At 45.2% G+C, this 23,255-nt stretch overlaps 1 protein-coding gene across 1 annotated transcript in view; it reads left to right on the top strand.

Moving 5' to 3' along the window:
• The window catches only part of LOC119970433 (dmX-like protein 1), a 332,281-nt gene that overhangs the window by 239,053 nt on the left and 69,973 nt on the right, over positions 1 to 23,255 (top strand). The window contains 4 exon segments of the mRNA XM_038805043.1: positions 101 to 273; positions 11,087 to 11,214; positions 13,498 to 13,583; positions 22,861 to 23,062. Of these exon segments, the coding sequence (XP_038660971.1) occupies positions 101 to 273; positions 11,087 to 11,214; positions 13,498 to 13,583; positions 22,861 to 23,062 (589 nt within the window).

Genomic DNA, 23,255 nt, shown 5'->3' with positions numbered 1-23,255 from the left:
AAAATTAAATTGCCTTACAATAGTTATTAGATTCTCATCTACATTTTTCCTCAACAAATGGAGTGCATTGTGTATAATTCCTTCTGTACTTCCTTTGCAGCAGTTACTCCTCCCTCTGATAGGTATCGCAGCCATTTCCAACGCAAAGAATCTTCGAGCAGAGAATCCGGAGCATCCTCTCACAGTCCTCCAGTTGTTGGCCAAGAGATTTCAGTCTATAAGGAGAAGTTCATTCCTCCTGAACTTAGTATCTGGGATTATTTTATAGCAAAGGTAATTTTTTTGTTTTCATGTTGGAAATCATTGAAGTGCACACAAGAAAAAGTTGATTAATCTCTATTGTTAATTGGAACCTGAATATTTGTATTAACATTAATATACCATGTTAATAATATACCACATTAATACATATACAAACTCATCCATCCAAACCCACTAGGCGAACAACAAGATAATGATAGCATTAACACTTAAAAATCTCAATGGTCGACGAATGTACATTGTTGATATTGGGATCTACATTTTTGTAACGTTATTATTAGTTATTCCTCAAGTAATTTAGACTAATTAGGGGGGGAGGGGGGCAGGCAGTTAGCAGAATGGGGCACAGCATAAGACAGAAAAGCAATCATGTCAGAGGGAATGCTGTGGTAGTAAGTTTAACAAGGGAGTAAGACCAGGCTGGATGGCCTCTACTTTAATGCCAGGAGTATTACAGGTGAAAGGATTGAGTTAATGGCGAGGATTGACATGTGGAATTGTGATATAGTAGCCATCATGGAGATGTGATTGAGAGAGGGGCAGCTCAAGATCCTGGGATATAGAATCTTCAGGCAAGACGGAGGAAGGGGTAAAAGAGGAGAGGGCATTGCATTATTAGTTAAGGAGTCAGTTACTGCTATAAGGAGAGATGAGGGAGCATCAAATTAAGTTTTGTGGGTACAGCTTAGGAACAAAAAAGGGACAGCTACCTTGCTAGGTGTTTATTATAGCCCCTTAGATAGTCGGCAGGAATTTGAGGAGCAGATATGTGCGCAGTTCGCAGAGGTGTGTAAAAATAATAATAGACTAATTATATTAGGTGATTTCAACATTCCCAACATTAACTTGGATAGTCACTGCTCAAATGGAGTTGAGTTCTAATATTGTACACAGGAGAACTTTTTAACTCAATATGTAGAGAGTCCAACAAGGGGCGGTGCAGTGCTGGACTAAATTCTGGGGAATGAAGTTGGACAGGTAGTTCATGTGTTGTTGGGGGAGCATTTTGGTGATAGTGACTGCAACATGGTACAGTTTAAGTTTGCTATCCACAAAAGAAATGGACAAGTTACAAAAAAAGGTTTTGGATTGGGGGAGAGCGAATGTTTAGTAAAATAAGGCAGAATCTGGCCAAGGTAGACTGGAAAGAGTTACCTGTGGGTACAGGCCCAACATGTTCCCTCTTGGGTAATGGGAAGGAGTAACAAGCACAGAGAACCATTGATGACCAGAGACATTCAGGATAAGATAAGACGGAAAAGAGAGAGGCTTTTAGCAAGTACAAGGGGAGCAAATCAAGGGAGGCATCATAGGAATACTGAAAGTGCAGCATGGAACTGAAGAAAACAATTAGGAGAGGAAAGAGGGGATATGAGTAAGTGCCAGTTGGTAAAAGTAGTGAATATCCCAAGATATTCTATTAGTATATCAATGGAAAGAGGATAATAAGGGAAAGAGTAGGGCCCATTAGGAGCCAATGGGGAAATCTGTAGGTGGGGCCAGAAAACATTGGTAGGGTGTTGAACGAATACTTCATATCTGTCTTCACCAAGAGAATGTGGAGGCAGATAACAAGCTTGGGGTTCTTGAGAAAATTGTCATAGAGTGTGACAAGGTATTGGAGGTGTTGGCAGACTTAAAAATGGACAAATGGACAAATCTCCATGTCCGGATGAATTGTGTCCCAGGATGCTATGGGAGCCGTGTGGAGGAGATTGCAGGTGCTGTCACCCAAATCTTTTTATCCTTTCTGACCTCGGGGGAGTGCCAGAGGACTGGAGAACAACTAATGGAGGTCATGCCTAACAAATTTGATTGAATTTTTTGAGCATGTGACTAGGTGTGTAGATGAGGGACTTCCGGTGGCGGACATCGTGTGAGTAGTCGCAGACAGGGTAGCTCCTGCTTGAAGGTGTAGAAAAGAGCTCTTTTTAGCCGAAGTCGGGTGCAACTTCGATGGAAAAGTGTAACTGATTTGATTTGATTTATTATTGTCACATGTATTAGTATACAGTGAAAAGTATTGTTTCTTCCATGCTGTAAAAACAATGCATACCGTACATAGGGAAGGAAGGAGAGACTGTAGAATATAATGTTACAGTTATAGCAAGGTGCAGAGAAAAGATCAACTTAATACGAGGTAGGTCCATTCAAACATCTGATGGCAGTAGGGAAGAAGCTGTTCTTGATTCGGTTGGTACATGACCCCAAACTTTGGTATCTTTTTCCTGACAGAAGAAGGTGGAAGAGAGTATGCTCGGGGTGTGTGGGGTCCTTAATTATGCTGGCTGCCTTTCTGAGGCAGCGGGAATTATAGATAGAGTCAATGGATGGGAGGCTGGTTTGCGTTACGGACTGGGCTACATTCATGACCTTTTATAGTTTCCTGCGGTCTTGGGCAGAGCAGGCTCCATACCAAGCTGTGATACAACCAGAAGGAATGCTTTCTGTGGTGCATCTGTATAAGTTGGTGAGGGTCGTAGCTGACATGCCAAATTTCATTAGTCTTTTGAGAAAGTAGAGTCGTTGGTGGGCTTTCTTAACTGTAGTGTCGGCCCTGGGGGACCAGGACAGGCTGTTGGTGATCTGTACACCTAAAAACTTGAAGCTCTCGACCCTTTCTACTTCGTTCCCATTGATGTAGACAGGGGCATGTTCTCCACTAGGTTTCCTGAAGACGATGACAATCTCCTCCGTTTTGTTGACATTGAGGGAGAGATTATTGTCGTCGCACCACTTCACCAGATTCTCTATCTCATCCGTGTACTCTGTCTTGTCATTGTTTGAAATCCGACCCACTACAGTGGTGTCATCAGCAAATTTGAAAATCGAGTTGATGGGGAATTTGGCCACACAGTCATACGTGTATAAGGAGTATAGTAGGGGGCTGAGGACACAGCCTTGTGGGGCACCGGTGTTGAGGATGATCGTGGAGGAGGTGTTTTTGCCTATCTTTACTGATTGTGGCCTGTGGGTTAGAAAGTTCAGGATCCAGTTGTAGAGGGAGGAGCTGAGGCCAAGGCCACGGAGTTTGAGATGAGTTTCGTAGGAATGATGGTGTTGAAGGCTGAGCTGTAGTCAATAAATAGGAGTCTGACATAGATGTCTTTGTTATCTAGGTGTTCCAGGGTAGAGTGCAGGGGTGTGGAGATGGCTTCTGCTGTGGACCTGTTGCAGAAGTAGGCGAACTGTAGTGGATCAAGGCAATTCGGGAGGCTGGAATTGATTCGTGCCATGACTAACCTTTCGAAGCACTTCATGATGATGGATGTCAGAGCCACTGGGCAATGGTCATTAAGGCACGCTGCTTGACTTTTTTTTGGTCCAGGGATGATGGTCGTCTTCTTGAAGCAGATAGGGACCTCAGATTGTTGTAAAGAGAGGTTGAAGATGTCTGCGAATACCCCCGCCAGCTGATCCGCGCAAGACCTGAGTGCTCATCCGGGCCAGTGGCTTTCCATGGGTTGAACTTCGAGACGGCTGCTCTGACGTCTGCCGTGATGATCTCAGATACAAGTTCATCCGTAGCTTCTTTAGTGGAGGGCTCGCTCTCGCTGACCTCTGGCTCAAAACTGAAGGTCGGGCGGGAATGGTGTGTCTGCTGGTTAACAAATCTGGCATAAGAAGGTGAAGGACTTGTCCAAGGCGTTGGAAGAGACCCGTGGTGCAACAGCCAGTGGAAGGATGGCGGAGGGGAAAGGGCCAGTGCAAGTATCAAAGCCCCAAATGGAACAGTTGATGGTCTTCATCAAGGAAGTGTTCAGCCAGAGGAAGGTGATGCAGGAGGATCTCTCGAAGGCCATCGAAAGGGTTGTGGCACCCCTGAAGGGATCGATGGAGAAATGCTTGGAGGCCCAGAGATCGCAGACCCAAGAGATTGAGAGGGTGATGTCGGACCACACTGATTGGGTGTGGCATTGGAGGCGGAGGTAGGGCTCTTAGGAGACTTTTGTAAGACATTGGGAGGAAAGGTAGAAGAGCAGGTAAATAGGTTGAAATGGCAGAATCTGCGGATAGTGGGCCTGCCTGAAGGAGTGGAAAGTGCGAGTGCCATGAGGTACGTTTCGAGGATGTTGGTGGGACTGGTGGCAGAGGGGGTGCTGGACAAGGCACCTGAAGTGAACGAAACACATAGGTCTCTGAGGCAAAAGCCTAGAGCAGGAGTGCTACAGCATGCAATGCTCATGAGGCTCCACAAATCATGGAGAAGGCGAAGATTCTGCAATGGGCCAGGGAGAAGCGCAACTGCGAATGTGAGGGGAACAAGGTCCGAATACACCAGGACATTGGAGCTGAGCTGGCAAACGCCGTGCCAAGGCAGTGCTGTATTGACAGCGGATCAGGTTTGTGGTGGTCTACCCGGCGAAATAATGGGTGACCTATGAAGGCTGGGAATACTATTTTGAGACCCCGGAAGCAGCCAATGACTTTATCAAGGAGTATAAACTGAGGGAGAACTGAACTTAATAATTTTGTGAGATGGAAATGCTGGCACTTTGAAGTAATTGAGAACGGGTGGAGTGGGTTTTATTTTCCTCCAATATGGATACTGTGCGGGCTGTAATTAAAGATTATGCAGAATTGAACCAAAACGGGGAGGTATCAGCGGCCACTTTTTGGGAAGTGCTAAAAGCAGTGGTCCGAGGGGAGATGATCTTGTTTCAGGCTCATACAGATAGAAAAAGGAGGGAGGAATATGAACGGCTAATGAATGAGAAAATGGAGGTAGATAGGGAGTACTCGAGGGCTCCTACCACGGAGGAACTGGCAAGGAAGAAAAAATTACAAGGGCAATTTTGATAGGTTGACGTTGGGGAGGGTGGTAGGACAGCTGTGTAGGGCAAGAGGGGTGCAGTACAAATACGGGGAGAAGGTGAGAAGGTTAGCGCATCAGCTGCAGAGGCAAGCCCCGTCCAGGGAAATATTGAAGATACGGACTGGGGCAGGGCATGTGGTATCAGAACCGGGGAAGTTAAGCGAGGTATTTAGAGATTATTGTAAGGAGCCTTTTATATACGTTTGGAATAAAATACATTTTTTTTCAAAAGCTGTGCAGGTGAGGGTAGTGCAGTTGATGTAGTTTACATGGATTTCAGCAAAGTCTTTGACAAGATCCCACATGGGCAACTTACAAAGCAGGCAAATGCACATAGGATGCAGGGCAATTTGATGAAGTGGATTCAAAATTGGCTTAGCTGTAGAAGACCAAGTGATGATAGACAGCTGCTTTGGTGACTGGAAGCCAGTGTCCAGTGGAATACCACAAGGATATATGTTGGGTCCCTACAGTTTATCATTTATATCAACAACTTGGATGACTAAATGGGGGGTAAGTTTGCGGATGACACAAAGATTGGCCAGGTGGTTAACAGTGAGGTTGAGTGTCCTGAGTTACAGAAAGATATAGTCGGGATGGTCATATGGGCGGGAAAGTGGCAGATGGAATTTAACCCTGAAAAGTGTACGGTGACAAGGAAGTAGTCAATAAATGATCTGACACTGAGCAGTTCCAAGGAACAAAGGGACCTTGTTGTGTTTGTCCATAGATCTCTGAAAGCAGAAGGGCAGGTTTATAGGGTGGTGGGAAAAGTACTTCGGACGCTTTATCAATTGAGCCATAGATTACAAAAGCAGGGAGGTTATGTTGGAGTTGTATAAAACTTTGTTGAGGCCACAGCTGGAGTACTGGGTGCAATTCTGGTCATCAATATAGGAAGGATGTGATTGCACTGGAGGGGTTGCAGAGGAGATTCATCTGGATGTTGCCTGGGATGGAACATTTTAGTTGTGGAGAGACATTGGGTTAGCATGGGTTGTTTCCATTGGAGCAGCGAAGACTGTTTTGGGGCAGCCTGATCGAGGTGTACAAGATTATTATGGGCATGGACAGGGTGGATAGGGAGCAGCTGTTCCCCTTAGTTGAAGGGTCATTTACAAGGGACACAAGTTCAAGGTCCAAAGATGTGTAGGTTAGATGGATTGGCCATACTAAATTGCCCTTTGTGTCCAAAAAGGTTGGGTGCTGTTACTGGGTTGTGGGGGTAGGGTGGAGGTGTTGGCTGAAGTAGGGTGCTCTTTCCAAAGACCGGTGCAGACTCGATGGGCCGAATAGCCTCCTTCTGCACTGTAAAGTCTATGATTCTATGAGAGGCAGGAGGTTTTGGAGGGATTTGAGGAAAAGCTTTTTTACCCAGTTGGTGGAATGCACTGCCTGGGAGGGTGGTAGAGTGAGTTGCCTGACATAAAAAGTGAGTGGATGAGCACTTGGCACACCATAACATTCAAGGTTATGGGCCAAGAGTTAGCAAATGGGTTAGGTAGGCAGTTCAGGTGTTTTTCATGCATCGGTGTAGACTCGGTGGGCCAAAGGGTCTCTTCCGCACTATTATTCTGTGATATCTACATACCACTCTTTTAAATCTACACTTTTTTTCTGTAAATTTGATTTTTGACATAGGTATTCATATTTTCTAATCCTCGAAGGTGAAATGGTAATAAACATCTGTGGAGCACACAGATGTATGTGCTGATTTAATATTCAAACTTGTCTAATTGGCTTTGCATCAAGCTGATGCATACAAAGGCCCCAGTGGTCAATTAGATACCCAGGCTAAGTTTTAAATCGAGTGAGATTTATTCGCTTGTGGTATCTTTACTTGTCATGATGAACAAATTATAGTTATCATTATCTCCCTCAAATAAAAAAGTTAAAAGTCTGAAACAGTAACCCAACCCCCTCCCCACATTCAATTTTTACACAGGCAGGATGAGGTGTGGGCAGTCAATCTCTCGGGAGGCAGGTTGAATATTTAAATATTTGAATGAGTGCCTCATTTAAAGATTCTATTTTAACCAATCAGCTGGATTTTCCTGGCCTCGAAAGCACTGCAGGTGGATGTAAAGTGAATTTAAGTGCCCTTGCAGCACTGCTTGTGGAGTAGGACGAACAGGAGCGTTTTGTCCAGGCTCAACATGTAGCCCCTCCTTCCCCCGATGAGCATCACCTCATCCAACCTCACACTTCACCCATGTGCTGCAGTTTTTCACACCGGACAGCTGCAGGAAATCTACAGAAAATAAATAAGACATTGGGTTCAGGAAACCCATGCTTCCAGGTTTTGCTTTCTTGACTGAGAATGTGCCTCAGGAACCATGTTGAAACCAGAGTGTGTGCTGATGTGTCAGGTAGGTTGGTTCGATGTGGACTGCACTCGATGCAGGGAAGTTAGAAACAGACGTCTAACACTGGAGAAGATCCAACACTCTTTTGTTCAACTATAGAACATATTCAGCTGTGGGTCGACACTATACTGATCTGACTGGTGACCTTGTAGTAGCCGGGCCAGACTTATTAGTTACCTCATGGTGTTTGCACTTGCCAGCTCGTGGACTCTGAGCAGGAAACCTAGTGCCCTCTGGCTTTATAGTGGTAGTGTCTGTCTGGTGATTGGCTGTACTGTGTTGTATGCTTACTGGTCATCCTATGTGTCAATCACTGCCTGTCTCAATCTCATTACACACATGAGTGGATATTATGACATCTCCCCTTTTTCTTTGTAGTTAAATAAATACTGATGTATGTATACGTATGTGTATATGTATATATATATATATATATGCCTGACTATATACAAACGGTGCTTGAACAAACATATATACATGGGAAGGTGTCGATAGTCGATAATTCAGTCACAAAATTTACAAAAGTTCAGTCTTTGTGGTGGGCGACGAATTCTTGTCAGTCGCTGCAGAGGTGGATAGGTGGGATCGCGGTCGTCACGTGGGCCGGCAGGGTCGCTGGCAGATCGGTGGCCTCGTGGCAGGGTACGTCCGGAGGAAGTATGGTGGCCGGCGGAGCACTGCGGTCAGGTGCTGGGCGTGGAACTCTTCGCAATGCCCGTCTGTTGCGCCATACCAGGGAGCCATCAGCCATGCGGACAAGGAAAGACCTTGGGGTAACTTGTTTTACAACAACAGCAGTGGCTGACCAGCCGCCCTCGGGGAACTGGACGCGAAATGATCGGCTGGAGCCAGCTCAGGTAGATCCGTGGCATGAGCATCATATGTGGCCTTCTGTTGCACCCGGGACTGCTGCATTTTTTGTAAAACCGTGAGGTGGTCAAGGTCTGGAACATGGATGGCTGGAACTGTGGTCCTCAGAGTGCGATTCATGAGCATCTACGCTGGAGACAACCCAGTGGACAGTGGGGTTGCCCTGTATGCCAGCATTGCCAGGTTGAAGTCAGAGCCTGTTACTGCAGCTTTGCACAGCAATCGCTTGACAATATGGACCCCTTTCTCGGCCTTCACGTTTGATTGCGTGTAGTGGGGACTGGAGGTGACGTAAGTTGTAGGACTGTGCAAAATTAGACCATTCCTGGCTGTAAAAGCATGGACCGTTGTTGCTCATTACAGTGAGCGGTAACCCGTGCCTGGTGAACTTTTCTTTGCAGGCTTTGATGACCGCCTTCGACATGAGGTTGGACAGCTTCACCACTTCTGGATAACTGGAGAAGTAGTCGACCAGGAGTATGTAGTTACGCCCCTTGGCGTGGAACAGGTCGACACCTACTTTGGACCACGGAGAGGTCAAGATCTCGTGCTGTTGCAGTGTTTCCTTGGGTTGAGCCGGTTGAAACTTCTGACCGGTGGGCCAGTTGAAGACCGTGTTGGCAATATCCTGGTTAATGCTCGGCCAATAAACCGCCTCCCAAGCTCTGCGCGGCATTTCTCGACTCCAAGGTGACCCTCATGGAGTTGACCCAGCACCATAGCCTGCATGCTCTGAAGAATAACTATCCTGTCGAGTTTCAGAAGGATTCCCTCCACAACCGTCACCTCGTCTTTCACGTTAAAGAATTGGGGACATTGCCCCTTCTGCCAGCCATGGGTATGGTGCTGCATCACACGCTGCAGTAGAGGATCCTTAGCAGTTTCCTCACAAATTTGACCACCTGTTCGTCAGAGGCTGGGAGGTTGGTGGCACGCAATTGCACTTGCGGTTCTGTGTGGCAGATGAAGACACCTTGTTCACACGGTATGGTGATGGACCGGGAATGGGCATCTGCAATGATCAGCTCTTTGCCTGGCGTGTAGACAAGTTCGAAGTCATAGCGGCGGAGTCGAAGAAGAATTTGCTGTAACTGAGGTGTCATGTCATTTAAATCCTTCTGGATTATGTGGACTAGAGGCCTGTGGTCCGTTTCCACAGTAAATTTCGGCTGGCCGTAAACTTAGTCATGAAACTTGACTATTCCTGTCAGGAGACCCAGACACTCCTTTTCGATCTGGGCATACCGTTGCTCAGTGGGCGTCATGACCCTGGAGGCATATGCCACTGGAGCCCAGGACGTGGAATCATCTCGCTGGGTGAGCACCGCCCCAATGCCGTCCTGGCTTACATCAGTTGATATCTTGGTTTCCTTGGTTGGGTCGAAGAACACTAGAACTGGGGCTGTGGTGAGCTTTGCCTTCAGCTCACGCCATTCTGCTTCATGTGTGGGTAGCCACTGGAATTCTGTTGACTTCTTGACGAGGTGGCGGAGGGCCGTGGTGTGGGTTGCCAGCTTTGCAGTTTCTGCCGCCCTGTTGTGGGAGTAACGATTCTTGGCATACTCATGGACAACGCACGTCTCAATAGCGACAGAGAGGGTCAAATGTTTGATTTTTAAGGAGCTGCTGCGCAGGGAGTCGGAGTGGACCCCGAAAATGATCTGATCCCGGATCATGGAATCAGCCGTTGAGTCATTGTTACATGACTGCGCTAGGATGCGGAGATTGGTCAAGAAGGAGTGAAAAGGTTCATCCTTACCCTGAAGCCTCTGCTGGAAGATGTACCGTTCAAAGCTCTCATTCACCTCAATGTCGCAGTGGCTGTCGAACATCAGCAGGACTGTTTTGAATTTTGTTTTGTCTTCGCCGTCGGCGATCGTAAGGGAGTTGTAGATATGGATGGCGTGATCCCCCGCAGTGGGGAGAATTAGCGCGATCTTCCTGGCATCCGATGCTGCCTCAAGGTCGGAGGCCTCGATGTACAAGAGGATCTTTTGCCTCGAGGTCGGAGTTGCGGAGGAGGCTGGATGTTTTCCATTTGGCTGGATGGCTGCTTGCTGGTCAATGCTGATTCACTTGAGGTAGGTCTGTCAATTTCAGTAACACTCTGGTACCATGATGTGTTAGGCAGGTTGGTTCAATGTGGACTGCACTCGATGCAGGGAAGTTAGAAACAGATGTCTAACACTGGAGAAGATCCAACACTGTTTTATTCAACTATAGAACTGCTGTACATATTCAGCTGTGGGTCGACACTATACTGATCTGACTGGTGACCTTGTAGTAGCCTGACCAGACTTACTAACTACCACATGGTGTTGGCACTTGCTAGCTCGTGGACTCTGACTGTCTCAGTAGCTGGGTCCCGAGAGAGGGGGAAACCTAGTGCCCTCTGGCTTTATAGTGGTAGTGTCCTGTCTGGTGATTGGCTGTACTGTGTTGTATGCTTACTAGTCATCCTATGTGTCAATCACTGCCTGTCTGCATCACATTATATACATGAATGGATATTATGACATGTGCATTTTCTGTTTTTCTTTCAAATCTCCAGTATCTTTAATATTGTGCTTTTTGTTCCTACCAATCATCTCATTCCATTCATCAATAAGAAAGAAATGCCACAAGAAACTAACTAAATTAATTAGTTGATGGAAAAAATAATGCATGCTGAAAATTAGAAAATATTAACGCTATAAATAGCTAGATATTACAGATCATTTAAGTTAGATCAATAGTTGCAGCTGATATAAACTGCATATATTCTTTTTTCTAGCCCTTCCTGCCCCCAGCACAGAGTAAAAGTGAATATGATTCAGAAGAGAGCCAGAGCAGTGATGATGAGGAAGATGCTTTTGCTTCAGACGTACAGCTTCAGGAACATTCAAATCCAAACTCATTCAGGTAAGAGAGAGCTTGGTTTGTTTTAACTTAATAAAAGTGACTTTGATATCTTAATATTCATCCCCTCCCTCCATCACCACCCTGCCATGTTATCCTTTTGATGGGGGCACAGTAGTTAACACCGAAATAGGGAGGTACATAGTTGAAAATTATGGCTTTAAGACGTGGTTTTAAGAATGCTCGTTGTTTTTATTGTGTACAGTTACCCTCTTCAACTATTTCATGATATATCTACCCGAAATTTCATTAACTTTGTAAAACACTGTCGAGCATCTGTAGAGAGAGAAGGGAGATAATGTTTCGAATCTGGATGACTCTTTGCCGAGCTTTGACAAAGTCATCCAGACTCAAAACGTTAGCTCCTACTCTCTATGCAGATGCTGTCAGACCTGCTGAGATTGTCGAGTATTTTCTGTTTTTGCATCACTTCTACTTCTCCACATTAAATTTAATCTGCCACAGATCTGCTAATTTCACCAGCCTATCGTTGCATCCCTGAAGTCTATTACAATCTGCCTCATTATCGACAAAATATTGGAATTATGGCCTGTATTCAAAAGTGCCTATCATTTATATGCAGCAAGAAAAGCAATGATCCTATTAATGATCCCTCTTCGTAACTCCACTTTTTAAAAATTCATTTACGGGATGTGGCTGCCGCTGGCTAGGCCAGTGTATTTTGCCCATTCCCTATTTTGCCCTTGAGAAGGTGGTGGTTAGTTGCTGCCTTGAACCGCTGCAGTGGTTAGGGAGGGAATTCCAGAATTAGAATTAGAATAGCACAGCACAGAACAGGCCCTTCGGCCCTCGATGTTGTGCCGAGCAATGATTACCCTACTCAAGCCCACGTATACCTATACCAGTAACCCAACAACCCCCATTAACCTTATTTTTTAGGACACTAAGGGAAATTTAGCCTGGCCAATCCACCTAAATGTTGACAGTGAAGGGGCAGTGATATATTTCCAAGTCAATTTGGTGAGTGACTTGGAGGGGATCCTTTGCATACTTCTCAGGTTTGAAAATAACCATTCACTGTGTCCCGTGTAACAAACCCTGGATAGCATGCAGACCAAGGCTAGTAAGTGGTAAGGAGCATTTATGCCAAACTAGTGCCAGGCAATGATCATTTCTAAAAAGAGTGAATCTAGGGCAGCATGGGGGCACAGTGGTTAGCATTGCTGCCTACGGCGCTGAGGACCTGGGTTCGAATCCCGGCCCTGGGTCACTGTCCGTGTTGAGTTTGCACGTTCTTCCCTTGTCTGCGTGGGTTTCACCCCCACAACCCAAAGATGTGTAGGGTAGGTGGATTGGCCACGCTAAATTGTCCCTTAATTGGAAAAAATAATTGGGTACTCTAATTTTTTTTTAAATGAACCTAACCTTCGCCCTTGACATTCAGTGCTTTACCATTGCTGAATCCCCCACCATCAACATCCTGGCCGTTGCCATTGATCAGGAACTTAACTGGACCAGTCCTATAATGTTTGATTACAAGAGCAGGTCAGTGACTGATAGTTCAGCGGTGAATAACTCGTTCACCTTCCCCACAAGCCTGTCCACCATCTACAAGGCACAAGTCAGCTGTGTGATGGAATATTCTTATTAGCCTGGATGCGTGCAGCTCTCGGGACAATACCATCCAGAACAGGAACAGCTTGTTTCAATCGATACGGACATCCACCACCTTAAAACATTCATTCTCTCAACTTGTACCCTATACAAGTTGAACTGTGCGAACTCGCCAAAACTTCTTCAACAGTACTGAAATGCTTATTATCTGATGAGCTGTCAGCCCCAATCAGAAGCCACTGTAATGACTGTGTAACCTGACTAGTTTAGCAGAATGCATTGAGTTTCAAGTTGAGATTTATTCGAGTGATGGAATAGTGGGGCCTTACTCTGTAGCTTGTTTGGATTAAATGTGAACGAAGAGTGCTTAATGTTGACACTGAAGAGGACAAGTGTTCTGTTCACTCATGCAAATTGCTCACAGAACACAACATTTCACGAAAAATATAGATGTAAAATAACGTAGTTGTGCGAGAAAAATTAAAGTTACATGACAATATATGTAGAATTCTGAATGAATTCCGATTGAGGCAAGTTTTACTTCAAAATATTTTATGGCATCTGCAGCTAGAAAATAAAACAGGGCCCAAAGTTAAATTGCTCCAAGTTTATTAACCAATGAGCGGTGTCACGGTTTGTCACACCTTAATTTTTTTAAAAAGCTGTTGCAAATTGAATGAAATATTTTGTCATTTTTTTGATATTATTTAGCTGGTCACTGATGCGATATGCTATGGTGCAGCTGGTGCTTCATAATTTGAAGAACTTTTACCCAATGGCAGGGTTGGATCTCTCAGGTAGCTAATTACTTTATTTGTTTCATAATGTAATTTTATCTCCCTATGTGTCCTCTGTTCCAGGCAATAACGCATGTTGTGGGATGATAAATTCTTAATTTAGCTTCGCACTATGAATATACATGATGCAAGATCATAATTATAATCAGCGATGTGAAATTACCGACATTTGGATAATGGAATTACACCCGTGTAGATTTTCTTTTCTCACCTCCACCTTCCCTCAGCTGCCGCCTGAGGTTGTGAAGAGAGAGTCTGAAAGTCTGGATATTCTTGGCCGATAATGAGGCTGGGAGCAGCCACTTATCCTGCCAGGAAGGAGGGGGGCTCTTCTTCTGGCCACTTGGTAGAGCCACCGTGCTCTGGCAGGTGGGAAAGGAGTGGGTACAGCAGCAAAGCTCAAGTTTTGGAGTGGTTTGGGGTCTGGTAGGTGGGGGCATGCGTTTCCTAGGGTTGGGTAAAAGGGTGCTCAGTGAGTGTAGGGGGGGGGGGGGGGGGGGAGTAGATGGCTGCTGAGTAAATTGGGGGACAGTGAGTTGGCAGAGAGAAGTTGTGAAGAGGCATGGCAACCAACCGTCTGGATTTACTGGAATTGTCCCTGAATTTTCCTTCCTGTTCCTCGTCCCATGTGTGGGCTTCCCTGAATGCTATTTATCCCAAAATTATTCAGACCGTGAATAGGAAACTGTGAGCCTCCTCCTAAAGCTGCCTGAGCATCTTTGGTGTCTGCGCACACACGTTGTGCAGTCCTGGTAGCACACCTTCTCCGCTCCGCTACCTCTCTTCCTCCCCCCGCCCCCTGGAAAAAACCTTGGTCCTGTTGACTGCCAGCATCCCCTTTGAAGTATCCCTTTATTTTTTTTACCCACTGAATTGGAAAAGAAGCATCCTTGAGGGTGGGTTGGGTTGGTGAGGGAGGGGGAGCAGAGGGTTGCCGTTGAAAACGTATGTGTATGGTGGGGAGGGGGGGGGTGGAGAAGGACTTCACTGAGTACTTTAAGAAAAACATGTTGTAATGATGTATGTTCATCTTTAATGCACCAAGATTAATTATATACTGAAGTTACTCTGTTCTACGATGGACAGAATTTGTGTGGTCCCTTCAAGTCCATAGTAAGGATGTTTGCATTTAAGGTGTGTATTCCTCACACTGATTTTTCCTAATTAAAAGACCTGCTGCTGGAATTTATTTTTAATAATTTAAGAAATAAAGAAGGTTATTTATTATCACACCTTGCTCCAACTGTTTAAAGTACACTATCTCGTTCAGACTATCACACATGCCTAAGTTTAGATACAAATGAAGTTAAAGCCACAATTATAAAAACTGATTTGTGGCTGGTGTCCATGCCTAAGCCGCCTCATGTTGCCGTAGTTGAGTTTTTTCTTTCGTTGAATTAAGGTCTTGTAGAAACAAAGGATTGCCTTCCGTGAAACCTCTTGTACACAAATAGCTGCGAGATTGGTTCTGAGGTGAATTTGGAAGCTGGAACAAGACAGTCTTTTGCTACATTGGAAGACTTTCCACTATGATGGTTCAGCTGTTCTGCATTTGATTTCACAGAATCACAGAATAATACAGTGCAGAAGAGGCCCTTCGGCTCATCAAGTCTGCATCGATGCATGAAATGACACCTGACCTGCCTACCTAATAACATTTGCCAGCACTTGGCCCATACACTATCCACCCTGGTCCATGCCCCTCATAATCCTGCACACCTCAATCAGGTCACATCCCCCCCTCCGTCTTCTCTGCTCCAATGAAAACAACACAGCCTATCCAACTTCTCTTCATAGGTGCTAGGTTTAGCACAGTGGGCTAAATAGCTGGCTTCCAATGCAGAACAATGCCAGGGTGGCGCGGGTTCAATTCCGTAACAGCCTCCCCGAACAGGTGCCGGTTTGTGCCGACTAGGGGCTTTTCACTGTAACTTCATTGAAGCCTACTTGTGGCAATTATTACTTAAATGTTCCATCCCAGGTTACATCCAGATGAATCGCCTCTGCATCCCTTCCAGTGTAATCCCATCCTTCCTATAATGTTGCAACCAGATTGCACACAGTACTTTAGCTGTGGCATCACCAAAGTTCTATACAACTCCAACATGATCTCCCAGCGTTTGTAATCCATGCCTCGATTGATAAAGGCAAGTGTCCCATATTGCCTTTTTCACCACCCTGCCCATCCACCTTCAAGAGATCTATGGAGAAACACGCCAAGGTCCCTTTGTTCCTCGAACTTGCCCAGTGTTAGTCCATTCATTGGGTACTTCCTTGTCACATTACTCCTTCCAAAGTGTGTCACCTCTCACTTTTTCAGAGTTACATTCCAACTGCCACTTTTCTGCCCATATGTGCATTCCGTCTTTATCTTCCTGTAACCAAAACACTCAACCTCACTGTTAACCACCGCCGATCTTTGTGTCATGCCGCGAAAACCTACTGATCTACCTCCCACATAGTCTTTAAGTGTTTATATGACTAACGTAGGGACCCAGCACAGATCCCAGTGGTATGCCATTGGACACTTGGCTTCCATTCACTAAAGCAGCTATCTGTCATTACCCTCCGTCTCCTAAGCTAAGCCAATTTTGAATCCATCTTATCATGTTACCCTGCGCCTCATGGCATTGTCTTCTTGTAAGTGCCGTATGTGGGACCCTTACCAATTGCTTTGCTGAAATCTATGTAAACTACATCACAGTGGCACAGTGATTAGCACTGCTGCCCTCACAGCAGCAGGGACCACGGTTCAATTCTGGCATTAGGTGACTATGTGGGAGTTTGCACAATTCTCCCTGGGTCTGCTTGGGTTTCTTCCGAGTGCTCCGGTTTGTCCCAAGGGTGTGCAGGTTAGATGGATTGGCCATGTGTTTGGATTGCCCCTTCGTGTCCAGGGATCTGAAGGTTAGGTTAAGGAGTTACTGGGAAGTGGATTTGGGTGGAGTGCTCTTTTCAGAGGGCCATTGCAGATCTGATGGGCTGAATGGCCTTCAGCACTGTAGGGATTCTATGAACTGCACTACCCTCATGGTCCCATGCTCTAAGCATTCAGTGAGGCATGACCTCCAACTGAAAAAGCCATGATGACTTTTCCTGAATCAAACATTGCCCTCTCCAATGGAGATAGATTCTCTCCTTAAGAATTTTCTCCACTAGCTTGCCTGCCACTGATGTGGGACTCACTGGTCTATCTCTACAATCATAAATTGTGGCTGTTCTCCAGTCACCTGGCACCTCCACCGTGGCCAGAGAGGATTTAAAATTTTGGTCAGAGCCCTGGCAATCTCCTACCCACAGCATCCTGGGACACAACTATCTGGACCTGGGATTTGTCCACTTCTAAGCCTGCCAACACCTCCAGTACCTGCTCTCATCCTATGACAATTTGCTCAAGAACCTCACAGCCTTGCTCCCCGAGTTCCTTATCTACCTCCTCATTCTCTTGGTGAAGGCAGATGTGAAGTATTCGTCAACACCTGACCAATGACCTCTGCTCCACCTACAGATTTTCCCATTGGTCCCTCATGGATCCTACTGTTTCCCTGGTTATCTTCTTTCCATTGATATACTTATAGACTATCTTGGGATTTCCCACTTTACCAACCAAGCTTCCCACATCTCTCTTTGCTCTCCAAATGCTTTCCTAAGCTCCATCCTGCACTTTCTGTACTCGGTTGATTTTCTCCCCTTGTACTTGCTAAAAACCATCTTCTTTATACTTGCTAAAGTACTCGTCTTTGTTCATGGTATTTAAACGCAGTTTAGATTCAATCTCATGACTGGCAGTATTATCACTTCTGGGTCCAGACTACTACGATACAGTGCAAATTACAATAGTAATTCATCTTTGCCTCATCTTACTTCTTTTGTCTCCCCTTTAAGTCACTCCGCTTAACATATTTGCTTCAATGTGTTTAATTTTGAGGGCACTTTTTTTTTCTTGCATCACTATTTACAAGTTTACATCTGCAGTCTGGCCCCGACACCCCTTTCCATTACACTGCACTATGGCCCCGCCATTGGTATGTCCTGATACTGGAATCACGTCACTGTAACCAAGGTAGAAGCTGTGGAGAGAGAGTGATGCCTGAGATATGCGGGCACTGGGCCGGGGACCAAATGCTGCGGTATGAGTATCTGGTGTACATGGGGGTGTAGGGAGGAGAAGGGAAAGGGAGTGTGGCCCCAACTCAATTTTGTGCCTCTCCATCCTTCTCTGACTCCATCCATGCGCCACCTATCCCCACCACTACCCTCGATTCTATCTGAAACTTAGGGGATAGCGGGCTCAGCCTCTGCAGGAAATCAGTCCAAGCTCCTGATCCAGGTGCAGCCTCGAACTGGGAATTGGCCCAAGTCTTCACTGTTCACTCACTGTCCTGAGCTTGGGGTGGAGTGAGGAGGAGCAGGATGGGGAAAAGACATAAAGTGAAGAGAGAAAGTAAGTCACAGGCAGACAGAGAGATATAAAGAGATGGGGTGGGAAAGGATAGACAGAGAGACGGTGGGAAAGGAGAGAGACGGTGGCATGGGAGGAGAGACAGAGGACGGTGGGATAGGAGAGAGATAGACAGACGTGGGATAGGAGAGAGATAGGGAGACGGTGGGATAGGAGAGAGATAGGGAGACGGTGGGATAGGAGAGAGATAGGGAGACGGTGGATAGGAAGAAGATAGAGAGGCGGTGGGAATAGGGAGAGAGAGAGACGGTGGGATAGGAGAGACGGTGGAATAGGAGAGAGATAGGGAGACGGGGTGGATAGGAGAGAAATAGAGAGACGGTGGGATAGGAGAGAGATAGAGAAGACGGTGGGATAGGAGGGAGATAGAGAGACGTGGGATAGGAGAGAGAAGAGAGACGGTGGGATAGGAGAGAGAGATAGAGAAGGTGGGAGAGGAGAGAGATAGAGAGACAAGAGAACGGTGGCAAGGAGAGAGAGATACCGAGACGGGATAGACGTTGGGAAAGGGGAGCGACAGAGATGGACAGATGTTGGGAAAGGGGAGCGACAGAGACAGATAGACGGTGGGAAAGGGGAGCGACAGAATGGTGAGAAAGGAGACAGAGGGCATGGGTGGTGGGAAAGGAGACAGAGAGCACGGACGGTGGAAAGGAAACAGATGCACGGGCGGTGGGAAAGGAGAGCCACAAAGGTTGAGCTAAGTTTCAGAATGCTATGTTTTGTGACCCAGTTGTGCTACTCCAATTTTGTTTGGGTGATTTAAGTGTTACCAAACCTGAATTTATCCATATTTTGTTCCATTTAATTATTTATTTTATTTGCAACTATCCCAGCTAGGAATGCACAATGCTGCAACGTGTAGAGTACAGTATTTTGACTGTCCCCCTGGTTTACCAGGGCAGAAATATCCGAGAGGAACCTACCAGGGCTTTAACATTAATTCCTATGCGAACCCATGATTCACATCAAGTTTATTACACCTAAGTGGGATTTTCAAGAAGGTAACTACAACTTTAATTGAGGATTTATTTATGTCTGGCACTCACAGACCACCTGTCCAGACATCCCATATTCCTAAACGCTAATCCATCCTTAAACAATGAGAAGTTTAAACGTCACATTTTTACTGTCCAAATTTTGAATGCTCATCGTCACATGTTAAGCTGCAACCACCTTAACAGGTTTTGTGGTCAATCGCATGAAGTATGATATCCCTCCATAATATCCAATGTCCTCATGTTTGTGGATCGAGATAACATTTTCACCCTTGGTTAGTCTCTTTGTTGAATAAGCAATAAATCTCAAAAACCAATGGGCAGATTTGAAGGAAATTTGGTATACAGAATATGGTCCAAGGGAGAACTGATTAGTTTTTGGTGAGGATATTGATCCGGATACTAGATTTTTTTTTAAAGGATCGTCAACGAATGGGTTGAATTTGCTTCTTTTTAGAATGTTGGCACAGTCTGTGTTATTATGGCACAGAAGGAGGCCATTCGCCAGATTGAGACCATGTCAGCTCTCTATTGAGCCAAACAATACCATCCCTCCTACTTTATTTCATATAGCTCTGCAAGTTTATTACCCTGAAAAGTGTTGGTTAGAATGCTGTTCATGTTTAGAATGTTATAGATTGTTTCCGCTGCTGTGATGGAATTTGCCACAGCTGTCAAAATGTGAACCGAGCTTTCCGAGCAGTTAGTTGGAATGTTCTGTAGTCTCCTCAGTGAGATGGGAAACTTTGATCAAAATATTTTTTTATTCAGCTTTGGACTTCTAGAGCAACAACCAGGCAGGAAAACTCTCAAGAAAGAACGGAGTAAATTTTTAAAAACTTCATTCATGGATATGGTCTTTGCTGGATAGGGGCGCGGGCAGGTCTTGAGCACAAGGCTTCAGTACTATTGCTGGAGTAATTGTCAGGGCCAAAGTGTTTACAGTATCCAGTGCCTTCAACTGTTTTCTTGATATCATATGGAGTGAATCGAATTGGCTGAAGACTGGCATCACAGGTGCTGGGGACCTCCGGAGGAGGCCGAGATGAATCCTCCGTTCAGCATTCTGGCTGAAGATCGTTGCGCATGCTTCAGCCTTAGATTTGTAATAAAAATTGAGTTAACACAAGTGCCTCTTCTTTTGTTGCTGTTTTGTTTTCCCTGGAATATGAGGTCATGTTAACTTTTAAGAACTTCTTCGTAAGATATGAGTACTGATCAGGGAGAACCCTAGGGCTTTCTGTGGGTATGTCAGGAACAAGGGAATGACTAGAGTAAGATTAGGGCCAGTCAAGGATAGTAGTGGAAAGTTGTGTGTGGAATCAGAGGAGATAGGGGAAGCGTTAAATGGATGTTTTTTGTCAGTGTTTACACTGGAGAAAGACAATGTTGTCGAGGGAAGAACACTCGGGTTCAGTCGACCAGGCTAGATGAATTGAGGTTCAAAAGGAGGAGGTGTTAGCAATTTTGGAAAATGTCAAAATAGATAAGTCCCCTGGGCCAGATGGGATTTATCCTAGGATTCTCTGGGAAGCCAGGGAGGAGATTGCAGAGCCTTTGTCCTTGATCTTTATGTCGTCTTTGTCGACAGGAATAGTGCCGGAAGACTGGAGGATAGCAAATGTTGTCCCCTTGTTCAAGAAGGGGAGTAGAGGACACCCTGGTAATTATAGACCTGTGAGCCTTACTCGGTTTGTGGGTAAAATGTTGGAAAAGGTTATAAGAGATAGGGTGTATAATCATCTTGAAAAGAACAAGGTTTGATTAGCGATAGTCAACACGGTTTTGTGAAGGGTACGTCATGCCTCACAAACCTTATTGAGTTTTTGAGAAGGTGACCAAACAGGTGGATCAGGGTAAAGCTGTTGATGTGGTGTATATGGATTTCAGTAAGGCTTTTGATAAGGGTTCCCCACGGTAGGCTATTGCAGAAATAAGGAAGTATGGAATTGAAGGTGAGTTAGCGGTTTGGATCAGTAATTGGCTAGCTGAAAGAAGACAGAGGTGGTGGTTGATGGCAAATGTTCATCCTGGAGTTCAGTTACCAGTGGTGTTCCGCAAGGATCTGTTTTGGGGCCACTGCTGTTTGTCATTTTTATAGATGACCTGGAAGAGGGTGTAGAAGGATGGGTTAGTAAATTTGCAGATGACACGAAGGTCGGTGGAGTTGTGGATAGTGCTGAAGGATGTTATAGGATACAGAGGGACATAGATAAGCTGCAGAGCTGGGCTGAGAGGTGGCAGATGGAGTTTAAAGTGAGGTGGTTCACTTTGGAAGGAGTAACAGGAATGCAGAGTACTGGGCTAATGGCAAGATTCTTGGTAGTGTAGATGAACAGAGAGATCTCGGCATCCAGGTACATAAATCCCTGAAAGTTGCCACCCAGGTTAATAGGGCTGTTAAGAAGGCATATGGTGTGCTAGCCTTTATAAGCAGGGGGATTGAGTTTCGGAACCACAAGGTCATGCTGCAGCTGTACATAACTCTGGTGCGGCCGCACCTGGAGTACTGCGTGCAGTTCTGGTCACCACATTATAGGAAGGATGTGGAAGCTTTGGAAAGGGTTCAGAGGAGATTTACTAGGATGTTGCCTGGTATGGAGGGAAGGTCTTACGAGGAAAGGCTCAGGGAATTGAGGTTGTTTTCGTTAGAGAGGAGAAGGCTGAGAGGTGACTTAATAGAGACATATAAGATAGTCAGAGGGTTAGATAGGGTGGACAGTGAGAGTCTTTTTCCTCGGATGGTGATGACCAACACGAGGGGACATAGCTTTAAATTGAGGGGTGATAGATATAGGACAGATGTCAGAGGCAGTTTCTTTACTCAGAGTGTAGTAGGGGTGTGGAACGCCCTGCCTGCAACAGTAGTAGACTCGCCAACTTTAAGGGCATTTAAGTGGTCACTGGATAGACATATGGATGAAAATGGAATAGTGTAGGTCAGATAGGCTTCAGATGGTTTCACAGGTCGGCGCAACATCGAGGGCCGAAGGGCCCGTACTGCGCTGTAGTGTTCTATGTTCTATGATGGAATGCCAGAATTCGTTGCCCATCCCTAATTGCCCCAAACAAACATTGGAAAATAGTTTGCAAAGCACTGCCGTAGTTTTCATTTTGCATGTACATACTCCATCAAGGTTGTTAGTATGGACTTCATTCATGCAAACTCTAACTATATTAAATCTAGAAATGCTGAGGTCAGTTTGGTGATTTTATACAAGTGTATTGGTTCAGGTTTGACATAAAGACAGAAGGTAAACAACGGTAAAATTGATGTTTCTACTTGCTTTACGTCTAATAATTCCACCTACTTCAAGTGGCCTAGAAGCATTAGCATTCACTGCTGATCATAAAAAATGTAGAAATTATGGGCAGCACGGTGGCGTAGTGGTTAGCACTGCTGCCTCACGGCGCTGAGGTCCCAGCTCTGGGTCACTGTCCATGTGGAGTTTGCACATTCTCCCCGTGTTTGCGTGGGTGTCACCCCCACAACCCAAAAGATATGCAGTGTAGCTGGATTGGCCATGCTAAATTGTCCCTTAATTGGAAAAATGAATTGGGTACTATAAATTTATTTTTAAAACATTTTTAAACGTTGTAATTACATGATTCCTTGTCACAAACATGTTCAAGTATTTTAATCTTTAGCTACTTTCTAAAGGAAATCAAGCAGAAGATTTTTATTAGATGAGAAATTTATGCAGTGGTCTTTCAAGTTATTAGCTTTAATAACCTTTTATCATTTTCCAAAGTTTTATAATGCAAATTGGTTTTGTTATTTCGCCAATGTTTTAGCATCTTTATTGTTCTTTTGCAGAACTCCCTGTTTGTTCCCCATCTTGCCATGCAATTTTAAAAACTCTTCAACGCTGGGAACAAGTATTACATCGGCGTCTTGAGTTATTTGGTGGCCCTCCTCCAGACTTCATCTCAATGCATGCCAGTGAGGGCACAATGTCTTCAGGTCCTGCTATTCTCATCCATAAAGCATTGCTGGAACCCACCAATACACCATTCAAGTAAGATGAGCGAGCAAACAATATTGGATCATTTTAATTATCCCAAGGTAGATGAGAAGAAATATAATCCACAAAGTCAAAGAGAAAAATGATTTATCTAGAGCCGCTTTCTAGATCTGTGTGATTTTGTTCAGTAAAGAAAGATGTGTTCACTAAGTTCAAGTTAATTAAGCGACAAAGTGAGCAAGCAAAC

This window comes from Scyliorhinus canicula, chromosome 8, assembly GCF_902713615.1.
Source record: "Scyliorhinus canicula chromosome 8, sScyCan1.1, whole genome shotgun sequence".
NCBI lineage: Eukaryota > Metazoa > Chordata > Chondrichthyes > Carcharhiniformes > Scyliorhinidae > Scyliorhinus > Scyliorhinus canicula.
This window is presented reverse-complemented; position numbering and strand designations above follow the sequence as displayed.